This window comes from Giraffa tippelskirchi, chromosome 10, assembly GCF_054371585.1.
Source record: "Giraffa tippelskirchi isolate mGirTip1 chromosome 10, T2T-mGirTip1v1.2.pri, whole genome shotgun sequence".
Taxonomy (NCBI): domain Eukaryota; kingdom Metazoa; phylum Chordata; class Mammalia; order Artiodactyla; family Giraffidae; genus Giraffa; species Giraffa tippelskirchi.
The window spans coordinates 21,337,961-21,350,329 of NC_137284.1; the positions used below are offsets into that span (position 1 = coordinate 21,337,961).

General features: G+C 36.5%; 1 protein-coding gene and 1 pseudogene across 1 annotated transcript; both read right to left on the minus strand.

Annotated features, from left to right (window-relative positions):
• Positions 1–221: 221 nt before the first annotated feature.
• Positions 222–1,159, minus strand: LOC145524857 (olfactory receptor 8G3-like; annotated as a pseudogene).
• A 6,227-nt stretch (positions 1,160–7,386) lies between these two features.
• LOC145523087 (olfactory receptor 8G1-like) lies at positions 7,387–8,346 on the minus strand. The gene has a single exon (XM_081532878.1). It carries the CDS (start codon positions 8,326–8,328, stop codon positions 7,387–7,389), a length of 942 nt encoding a protein of 313 aa, XP_081389004.1. The 5' UTR covers positions 8,329–8,346.
• Between the last annotated feature and the right edge of the window lie 4,023 nt (positions 8,347–12,369).

Below are 12,369 nucleotides of genomic sequence, written 5' to 3' on the forward strand. Positions count from 1 at the left end.
GAAACTTTAATTCTCAAGAGTCTCTGACTTTATTGTTGATATTTCTCCATACATAGTCACATAACACAAATTCAAAGGAATTAGCCTGAAGGGAATTTGGGAAATGTATTGTATGGGAAAATGATCCTGAATTTCCAAAAATTTGAACGATAAAACTGAAACATTACATATCTCAGCAAAGCAAGGGTTTATTTTTGATATGATACCAACACTGAGTCTATTCATCTACATTTTCCACTGTCCAGAATTTTCTTCAGGGCTAATTTGACATCCTTATTCTGCAGAGTATAGATCAGAGGGTTCAGCATGGGCACAGTGCAGGTATAAAAGCCTTCTCTTTATATGAGCCCCTTGGTCCATGGGACTCACAGATGATGACTGCAGGCACGTGAATGTTGCAGATCCATAGAGAACAGCAACAGCTGAAATGTTGGAACTGCAGGTGCTGAAGGCTTTGGACCTGCCCTCCGTGGAGTGGATGTGAAAGTTTATGTAGAGAATGAAGATGCAGGAGATAAGAATAGTTATGGCAGGAATCGGGACGTTGAAAGAACTGCCGACTAGAGTCAATGATTTGTTGAAATAGGTGCTAGAACAGGATAGCTCCATGAGTGGAAAACATCACAGAAATAATGGTTAACCATACTGGCCTTGCAGAAATAGGGTCTCAAGGTAAGACAAGTATGGAAGATCGATTGAATGATTCACAAGACATAAACTGCTGCTGTGAGCTGGAAGCACCTATAATAAGACATGATGGCATTATAAAGCAAGGGGTTACAGATGGCAACAGAGTGGTCATATGCCATTTCAGCCAACATATAACTCTCTGCAATAATAAAAAGAAGAAAGAAATAGAGCTGAGTCAAGCATTCAGGGTAGGAGATGACATTTTTCTCTGTCACAAAGTTCACTAGAATTTTGGGGGTAATGACAGTGGACTGACAGAGATCAATAAAGGACAAATTGTCAAGAAAATAGTACTTTGGGGTGTGCAGGTGACAACTGACCCCAATCAGTGTGATCATGCCCAGGTTCCCCATCACCATGACCACATAGATTCCTAGGAAGAGGAGGAAAAGGAGAACTTGGAGTTGTGGCTGTTCTTTGAGGCAGCGAGGATGAACTCAGTCACTGAGGACTGATTTCCAGGGTCCATTTTCTTCTCAGCAGATTCTAATTAAAAAAACAGAAAATGAATGTATTTCTGTGTGTGTGTGTGTGTGTGTGTGTGAGAGAGAGAGAGAGAGAGAGGCAGAGAGTAATTCTGCAGAGATCATTCTTTATCCTTCATCAGAGGACATACATAATGCAGGGAATTCTCCAGTACCTCCTACTACTCAAGGACAAACATTCTGGTTGAGCTAGAATAGAAATTATAAACATCAAGAACTTTATAATTAAGAAATTTCGTAATTTTAAGAGAAACACCAATTTAGGGATTTTTAAAGTCAGTCAACATGAACATTTCTAGTATTATTTCTGAATACTCTTCTTTCCTCCAAGTTTCTCTGTTGATATATTAATATCATGCATGTCAAATGACATAATATTTTCCTTCCATTTATAATAAACAATAGTAGTGTATGCTTTCTTTAATTAATGCAGGAGGATTCACAAGTCTGTGGAAAGTAGTTCTGTTAGTGGGGGCTGTCTTTAATAACATCTCAAGTGAAAATATCTGAAATGAGATGACCAGTATCATTTCACCGGAGATCTGATGCTCTAATGTCTCAGCTTCCTTCTCCCTGGACTTTGACTCCAGAGGGCAGAAATGCAACTGCTTGGCAGACATCATGCTTATACCTCAATAGGTTTTTCCACACCAGGAACCATTCTTCTTTTTCTAATTTGGATAATCTTAGGAGTGAGAGTTCAGTTCAGTTCAGTCGCTCAGTCAGGTCCGAATCTTGGCAACCCCTGAATTGCAACAAGCCAGGCCTCTCTGTCCATCACCAACTCCCGGAGTTTACCCAAACCCATGTCCATCGAGTCAATGATGCCATCCAACCATCTCATACTTTGTCGTCCCCTTCTCCTCCTGCCCCCAATCCTTCCCAGCATCAGGGTCTTTTCCAATGAATCAACTCTTTGCACGAGGTGGCCAAAGTATTGGAGTTTCAGCTTCAACATCAGTCCTTCCAATGAACACCCAGGATTGATCTCCTTTAGGATGGATTGATTGGATCTCCTTGCAGTCCAAGGGCCTCTCAAGAGTCTTCTCCAACACCACAGTTCAAAAGCATCAATTCTGTGGCACTCAGCTTTATTCACCGTCCAACTCTCACATCCATACATGACCACTGGAAAAACCATAGCCTTGACTAGACGGACTTTCGTTGGCAAAGTAATGTCTCTGCTTTTAAATATGCTATCTAGGTTGGCCATAACCTTCCTTCCAAGGAGTAAGCATCTTTTAATTTCATGGCTGCAATCACCACCAGTAGTGATTTTAGAGCCCCCCAAAGTAAAGTCTGACACTGTTTCCACTGTTTCCCCATCTATTTCCCATGAAGTGATGGGACCAGATGCCATGATCTTAGTTTTCTGAACATTGAGCTTTAAGCCAACTTTTTCACTCTCCTCTTTCACTTTCATCAAGAGGCTCTTTAGTTCTTCTTCACTTTCTGCCATAAGAGTGGTGTCATCCGCATATCTGAGGTTATTGATATTTCTTCTGGCAACCTTGATTCCAGCTTGTGTTTCTTCCAGCTCAGTGTTTCTCATGATGTACTCTGCATAGAAGTTAAATAAGCAGGGTGACAATATACAGCCTTGACATACTTCTTTTCCTATTTGGAACCAGTCTGTTGTTCCATGTCCAGTTCTAACTGTTGCTTCCTGACCTGCATACAGGTTTCTCAAGAGACAGGTCAGATGGTCTGGTATTCCCATCTCTTTCAGAATTTTCCACAGTTTATTGTGATCCACACAGTCAAAGGCTTTGGCATAGTCAATAAAGCAGAAATAGATGTTTTTCTGGAACTCTCTTGCTTTTTCAGTGATCCAGCAGATATTGGCAATTTGATCTCTGGTTCCTCTGCCTTTTCTAAAACCAACTTGAACATCTGGAAGTTCACGGTTCACGTACTGCTGAAGCCTGGCTTGGAGAATTTTGAGCATTACTTTACTAGCATGTGAGATGAGTGCAATTGTGCTGTAGTTTGAGCATTCTTTGGCATTGCCTTTCTTTGGGATTGGAATGAAAACTGACCTCTTCCAGTCCTATGGCCACTGTTGAGTTTTCCAAATTTGCTGGCATATCGAGTGCAGCATTTTCACAGCATCACCTTTGAGGATTTGAAATAGCTCAACTGGAAATCCATCACCTCCACTAGCTTTGTTCATAGTGATGCTTTCTAAGGCCCACTTGACTTCACATTCCAGGATGTCTGGCTCTAGGTGAGTGATCACACCATCGTGATTATCTGGGTCGTGAAGAGTATAAAGGCCTAAATACAAGTCATGTACTCCAACAGTGTGACCAGGACATCAATGTACCAAGATTGATCTACACAGTTTGCACTTTATGATTTAAATGGTGGAGGTGAGAAAATGATTATGTTCTCCAAAACATAAAGTTCTTTTGAACACAAACACCAGGTGTTTGGTATGCCAACCTTTAAAAAATATAATCATGTATTTTGCACATGCTCTCAATAGAATTCAAAGACGGTGGAAATGTGGATGAGTAGAGTACATGCACAATAAAATAAGTAATTTTAGTGTCAATTCAATACCAGTCAACAGTGTGATGTATTTTTTAAAGACCAATGTATCTTTACTTTATAATGGCAAAGGAAATTAGTAGGTTCTAGAAAATAGAAATTCATATTCTTAACACTCAAGTGATATTTGGCTATTGTGTTCAGTTTGAAGTAAAATACTGTGTGTGATATAGGAAAAGCTACACAGTTTCCTAAATATGATCTAGAAATCAGTTATTTTAAGATGATTAAAGCAACTGAGAATATTTTTTTCTGGCAAAACAAAAATTCATATGGCCCAGGACAGTTATTTCAATGTTCATCATATGGCAGTGAGAGGTACTGAACTTATTGTATACATTCAAGAGACTGGGTTAAATTAACGGCCTCAAACTATGGGAAGAAATATTTGGTTTCACAGCAAAGACAAATATCCGTATCATCAGATACATCCTGAGCTGACAGTCATAAACATTGGAGCACAGACTGAATAACCACGTACATAGCAGATATTCTTTAAGAACACACCTAATGGGTAGTTGGATTAAATATACTTCTATTATCTTCATTCTAATGGATGCTGATTATGGTAGACGTTAGAGAATTGAATCCTCAGTTCAACCCCATTCTTGCTGTGTGGTCTTGAGATAATATGTCTACTTTCCAACTCTCTGAAAAACGAAAATACTAAAATCTACCTTCTGTGTATATTCAGATAAATGATTCCTATGAGATGCTTAGCACAGTCTCATACCCTTGGTAAGAACTGAATTTTTGTCAATGTTATTTTAGTTTTAATCTATTGAGTTTCTTTCCATTGTATCTTCTGTTTCAGCAGCATTTTCATTCCTGCTATGATGGCTGGGATTTTTTTATTTTTTTCCTTAAGACATTTTCTTGTCCCTTCTTTCTACCTAAATACATACAATGATACTGAAATTTGAAGTTTTTACTGAATATTAACTTCCTAAGTATTAATATTTTCCAAGGTCTCCAAATAAAGTTTGAATAAATTTCTGTCATTCAATGATTTATATCACCCAACAACAAAATCTTTTATTTTTATGTCCCACCAGGTATCACATGATTTAACAATTACACAAAACAGCATTTGGTAGAATCTCTTTTTTTGACTCATTATATTTCTTTATCTTCTCTTACACATTCCCAGTGTATCTGATGAAATTTATTCAATAGTTAGAGTCCTTAAGTTAAGGGCTTTAATAATGAAAACATCAGTTAATAAGACCATTTTCTATATGCTGAGGAATACACTTCTTATGTCTACATTTAGCACATGCTTAATTATGTATCAATTATTATGAGTTGCTTATTGGCTTTTCTTCTGTACCAGACTGTAAACTCAATACAGTGTTTGGCACAATGCCTTATATACAAGTATCAATAAATATGATTTTTTAATAAAATTATTGAAAGGAGTGTAGTGATAAGTTAACACAGACTCCAACACAAGTGAGTGAAGCTCTCACATTGCCTGAGTGGAGGTGAGTAAACAAAGAAATACTGGCCATAAGTTTCTCCAGCAGGGACAGAGAGATGATAAGGGAAACTCTGTTCCTCAGGGAGTGTGAATATTAGAGTGAGGACAGATAGAGACAGAAAAATAGCTACCCACATCTACTAATGCACTGTAAGGGAGATGGTTGGATGGCATCAGCGACTCAATGGACATGAGATTGGGTAAACTCCTGGGGTTGGTGTTGGACAGGGAGGCCTGGCATGCTGCCGTTCATGGAGTTGCAGAGTTGGACACGACTGAGCCACTGAACTGAACTGAAGGAAGCTAGAACAGAAGATCTAACTTTTTAAAGTCTAGGACTGGGATTTAGATACATCCGTCTTGCTCCCCAAAATGCCAGTGCTTGTATTATTCTCTCTATTTCTCTGAAGGGAAAAATGGTTCTGATGATGCTGGTAGATAGTTCTGAGTTCTAACCCTGTAGGACTTCTTGTTGTTGTAGGGTCATAATCTAGAAAACTCTGTTGTAATAATTTTGAGTCACTGGTCCTGACTTCTGTTGAAGTCGATGGCTGCCTGCAAATGTTGGTTGATGTGAATGGTGATTTATACTCTGAGTATTGATGCTAAGAGTCAGATGAGGAACAGATAATGCTAATGATCCCCCATTAGGATCATATCCCACAAGTATCAACTCTTGGGAAAAGTTACAATTAGCAATTCCCTTTTCTCCCATTGACTCTCAAGTGTTTAATAGTGTCATATCATTGTAATTTATCGTTTTTGTTAGATTATAGGTTGGAAGCAAGGCTGGGATAGATCTTATTAGAACTCTGGTGAATTTCATGTCAAGTTATATAAGAATTCAAAATTTTAGGAAATTTTAAGACCTGCATTAAAGGAACACTCTAAAGTGATTCCACACAAGAGATAAATAAAAAATCAGAAAAAAATTCTTTGTGTGCAATATTTGATCAATTTTTTTTTCTCATTGACCTATATTAACTGTATTTAGAGGCCATGATGTATTTATAAAACAGTAGTACTTGAAATATTTTAACATGTAGGCTGCAGGAAGCTTTCAACTGGTTATTGTCATAGCCCCATGAAAATTTCCTAATAGGTACAATAAGTTAATGACTTTATCTAACTCTATAAATAAAAGAAATATTGAGGAATAACATAGAGATCTGTCACTTAATGTGAAAAAATTTACTAGATGTTGTTTGCTTAATGTGTAGAGTAATAAAGAAATCATGTTCTGGTTCAAGGTGGCAATCTAGGAAGATCCACAACTCTGACTGAAACAATAGAGGTTATCATATTTTCTCTTTATCTGGAAACTAAATTTTTTGAACTATAATTTGCATGTGGTAAAATTCTATATACTAAGAATTTTCTCATTGTCAATATAGGTGAAGTTCTATTTTAGTCTGGGTATGAGAAACCCTGGTAATCTAGGCTGGAGTAATCGAGTTCCAGGTACCACTGTATCTCCAGATTTGCTATGTTGACCAATCTGATAACAAATATACATATTATTTTTTAACACGTGTATCCTGCATGCTTGAAAACCAAGAGTTTTGGTTCAAGGATTTTGGGTTGTTGACTTTATTTAATGACTTAAAAAATCAGGTGTTCACAAGTTATCTTACCTGTATTGGAGTTTGATACTGAAGTTACTCAAGTTCATGCTTCTGAATTTTTGTATAGAAATAATTTAGGATGTCATCAGTTTTATTGCAGATCTTTGAAGAACTCTTCAAACATAAATTAATTGATTTTAACTTTTAAAAGTCATATGTAGCTATTAGAGAAAGTAATGGATAATGATATTATGAGATATATATGGCTTCCCATAAATATTTTTAAAAAGGAAATAAGAAAATTATCAAGGTCTTTCTAATGCCAGGAACTATCTTAGGTCCTGCAAAAACAGCAGTGAAATACATGCATGCGGATAACCTTCCTGAACATGACAGTACAGTGCATTTTGGACAATAAGCAGGCAAGTACACATCTAAAACAGTAAATGGCATTGTAGGAGGCATACAGGTTTGATCAATGTTACAAAGCATGAAGGGATTCTTAGCTCAGATTTTAAGCTCTGGTAAGGATTTTGACATAAGAGAACCATACATTCATAGAGTGTAACAAGCAATGACCAGATATAAAGTATCATGCTCATGTTATGTCTGGTCACAAAAATATTCTTCTCTCAAGCATTTTCTTCAGGGCAACACTCACATCTTTATTCCTGAGGCTGTAGATCAGGGGATTCAGCATGGGCACAATAATAGTATAAAACACAGAGGACACTTTCCCTTGGTCCATGGAGCTCACAGAGGATGGCTGCAGGTACACGAATGCTGCAGATCCATAGAAAACAGCAACAGCTGAGATGTGGGAGCTGCATGTGCTGAAGGCTTTGGACCTGCCCTCCGTGGAACGAACGTGGAGGATGCTGGAAATGATGAAGATATAGGAGCTGAGGATGGTCAGGATGGGAGCAAAGATGTTAAGTGCACCAAAACATAGGACCAGTAATTCGTTGACATAGGTGCTAGAGCAGGAGAGCTTTAGGAGGGGCAGAAGATCACAGAAATAATGATTGATCACATCTAATTTGCAGAAATGAACCCTAAGCATGCAGCCTGTGTGAGAGAACGCACATATCAGTCCCATCATGTACACTCCCCAAATGAGGGAGAAACAAGCCTGATGGGACATGATTACATTATAGAGCAATGGGCTACAGATGGCAACATAGCGGTCATATGCCATTGCAGCCAACATGTAACACTCAGAGGTAGCAAAAAGGAGGAAGAAGTAAAGCTGAGTTATGCATTCAGGGTAGGAGATGATGTTCTTCTCTGTCACAAAGTTCACCAGCATTTTTGGGGTAATGACAGTGGAATGACAGAGGTCAATGAAGGACAAGCTACTGAGGAAATAGTACATGGGGGTGTGCAGATGAGAACTGACCCTAATCAGTGTGATCATGCCTAGGTTCCCAACCACCGTGACCACATAGATTCCTAGGAAGAGGAGGAAAAGGGGCATCTGAAGTTGTGACTGTTCTGTTAGTCCAGCGAGGATAAACTCAGTCACTGAGGAGTGATTTCCTTTTGCCATTTCCATCTGGGAAGTTTCTGAAGGAGAGAGAGAGAAAGAGACAGCTTTGAAGACATGTCTTTTTTTATGCCTTGTTTATTAAAGTTACCTCACATAGAAGGTTAACTGTTTGAATATTTCCTTGGTTTCTATGAAAAGTTAAAACTCCAGATAAGTTTTCTAAATAACATTTTCTTAATAAAATGTTTTTACAGCTTGAGAGAAAATATATTAAACTATTTCACTGACACATTTTTCAGCCATAATAGTGATCATTTTACCTATTTGAATGGCTGTTCCTTAGTTCAAACATTCACTTATTTTAAGCGCTTTTTTTTCCCATTTGAAGTTTGCAAATTTGAAATCTTAGAGGACCTGTTAAAAATGACAGAAACTGGTTGAGCATCAACCTGGAGTGAGCAAATCTCATGTAAGTGCAGAACCTTTTATTAACTAGAATTTAATTTCCGTCAGAGGAGAAAAGAGACACATCAAAACAGATTTTGGAATGATTTTTTCTGATAATTATAAAACATGGGTTTCTATGTAAAAATCTTCAGTTTTTAATATTATTTTTGAAATAAAACAGCACAAATAACATTCACTGTGAGTTAGTCCACTGTTGGCATGTTTGTGGACTAAATGCTTAAAGAAAAGATATGTGAATCGCGCTTGTGAGTTAAAGTGCAAGTATCTGCGTTCATTTACTGACTCATCAATTACTACTTGATAATCTTTGAATAGTAAAATAATCTCATAGTCTAATTAGAAAAGATTAGCAGTCTTTAAGTAGAAGGCAATGGCAACCCACTCCAGTACTCTTGCCTGGAAAATCCCGTCTACGGGGTCGCACAGAGTCAGACACGACTGAAGCGACTTAGCAGCAGCAGCAGCAGTCTGTAAATGGTAATAATAACAATAGCTGTTTTTATTGTTGTTGTACAATGCTATTATTTGGAAAATAAAAGATAATTGCACACTTCCAAATACAGAAAGAGCACTTATAATAGTTAAACTTTTCTTTTTCATCTTTCATTAACTAAAAGGGTATTAAAACTAGTCATAAAATTAGGGGATATAGAATCAGAAACGCAGTCCCCTATTCTGCTAAGCAGTAAACAGATTACCATCATTTATGGGTCAAAATAAAATTGCAAAATTTCTACTTGAATACAAATTAAAAGGAAAAAAATCTAAACTGTTCTACCTCACAGCTAAATAAAAATAAAATTGAAGTGAATCTTAAATCTAGGCATAAAGACTAAACTGTTAAACTTCGTGAGAAAACACTAAAGAATATATAATATATTGGACTAGTCTAAGAATTTGTTAGAAAGAACACACACACACACTAAGCAAACATATTGATAAATTCTTTTTATTCAAATTAAAAACTATTCCTCAAAATACATTAATAGAATATTAAAAGCACTATGGACTGTCATTGACGGTATGAAAAAAATATTGAAAAGACAATAACATGAAGACAGTCAAACAAGTTAAAAATAAGAAAACTGTGTGAACAGATATAGCACAGATGAAAAAAGAATAATTAACAAGAACATAAAAAAGATACTGAAATCCTTATTCACCAGAGAAATGAAAACTAAACTAAACCATAATGAGAAACAACTGCACATCTACATGTTAATGTCTGGCCTTCGTGCCTATATCCCTTCCTCCTTGTATCTGGGTTCATTTAAAATATACATATACCCTCAGAAAATGACTCTCTTTCTAGATTCCAATCTATCTCAAGTCAGAGGAATTTTACAGTGAGGACAACATTTTAGTTTCTCAATGTGAACATGATAGAGACTCAACTTACCTTCATTTCACACAGCCAAGTGTCACTGGCTCTCATGATGTTATTGAGGATAAGATGGAGTTCTGTGGGCTGGTCACTTTTCAGTCAGTATAGAAGAACATATCTGAACACAGCGTGTCTGTTAATTCAAGGATTCCCCGATATGGTTTGATCATCAGAGTCACCTAGAGAGCTTAAAGTATCTGCAAAAATAATGACTGCAAAAATGTAAACATGATTATAATTAAGAATAAAATTTCCTGAATGATTGTCCTTATACTTTTTTGCTCTGGGATGTTAATATTTGCAGAAGATCACTGATAAACAATTTTTGCTTCTATTTCTTCTCCCAAAGATTACCTTTATAGCTCAAAATAATTCACGAACTCTTGGTACTTCCAGAGTTAACAACCTTCAACATTTTATTGAAATTCCATTTTATTGCATATGCAGTACCACTGCCTACGTTTTACTCTAATATTTGATACTTATATTAAAAAAATCTTTTCTTAGTTTCTTCTTTATCTTTAAAAATGTTCTCAAAAGTTTGTATTCATCAGCTCTCCAAATTCTCTCAACTCATCTGGAGAAATTTTTATTACACATTTCCCAACCTAACATCAGAATTAGGGATTCAGAATCTTTGAGGATTTTAAAAGATCTGAACTTTTAATAAAGTAGTTTAAAACAAGCAAGCCAATAAAACTGGCAATGTAATTCTGATGATTAGCTAGGTTTGGGAACTACTGAATTAGAAGACACGAAGTCAGTGTAGTGGCATGTTTTAGGTGGAGAATTTGAAACATTCTGTTTTTTCTCTCCTATTTTTTTCTTTTGTCTTCTCATTTCTTTTCCTCCTTTCTTCCCTTTCCTCCCTTTTATCCTTCTTCTGCTTGCTTCTTCCTTCTTTCTCTTCTCAATAATTTAGCAAAAGTTCGTGAGACAGTATTTTACCACAGAGCAAGGTCTATTCTAGAGTATGAAAACTACAAAGACATAGTTACTAATATCATAAAATTAAAGATGCTATTAAGGTGGCCTAACACTCATCATAAAGTAGCATAATATGCAAAAATTGGAGTGAAAACTCAGAGGGACATGCAAATTTGCATAGATCTCCTAATGGATTCAGAGCTAGGGAACTGAATATTTTGGAAATTGTATTTAAATTCTTGATCATTGAATACACTCAATCATAAATCAGATGATGAACCACTCAGGGACGTTAGGGAAAGGATTTTCTTCATGGCTTTTAAGACAAAGTATGAATATCTACACCACCTCTTGCCACTTCCCAGATTCAATTTGTATCTGGCTCCTTTCAGTTTCAGAAACTTACATTCAAATTCAAAAAGTTTTCTTTTTCTAGAATAAGTCAAATTCTCTCAACTTATGTAGAATTTTATTTACTCATGTTTTCTTTATTTCACATGAAAAAAAACATAGTCTTACCAACCGCGTTATCTCTATTGTCTGATAAACACTTTTTTTCTTTGCTAATCTCATTTACAATTAATGTCATCATAAAACCACCAATTCCTTGAAATTGGTTAGACTTTCTTACTACGTGCTCAAGAATCTTCCATTTCTAAATAGCATGTTTTCAGACTGCAGTTGCTCTATAACTCAGATGATGAACAAATCAGACTTGTTCTCCTCTAGTCAGTAAACAGCCCACATCTGGCACATCATAGCAAGTAAAAATATGCTATGAATAAACTGATAATTATACAAATGACTGTATTGTGGAATATTTGCCTAAATGCCAGTGGTTATTACTTTCGTAATTAAAGTCTCAAAAATAAAATGTAAAATCAACACACCTTTTTTCTTCTGGAAACCACAATGCCAAATCTCATTGGAAATGCGCTCTTAGGCAAAAATAGTACTAGTGTGAGTGTTGGGAGTGATAGGTATCCAGCATTCTGCTGTCTTTAGTGCTGAGAGGGCAGGGACAAACTTGATCTCAGAGCCACTTTTGAAGCTGGTCTGCATCACAGGTCAGCATCTCCAATCCTAAGTCTTCAGTGTGTGCTTTTTCAGCTTCAAGGTAGCAAACATCTACACCTTTCTCAGTTCTCCCCTGAGTGATTGTGATCACCGAGCTATGAAGGTGTGTGCTGGATTTAGCTATGCTAGGCAATAAATAACATGGAGTCAAATACTCTCCAAGGATTTCCATTTCTCAAGAGACAAGCTCTTGAGAAAAGAAACAATTGCAGTTGACATGTCCCCAGTTGTCTAATTTTTTCCTTCAAGAG

Bases quoted from the DNA above. Each gene is read 5' to 3' on its own strand.
- LOC145523087 (XM_081532878.1), bottom strand. From the start codon at position 8,328: ATGGAAATGGCAAAAGGAAATCACTCCTCAGTGACTGAGTTTATCCTC.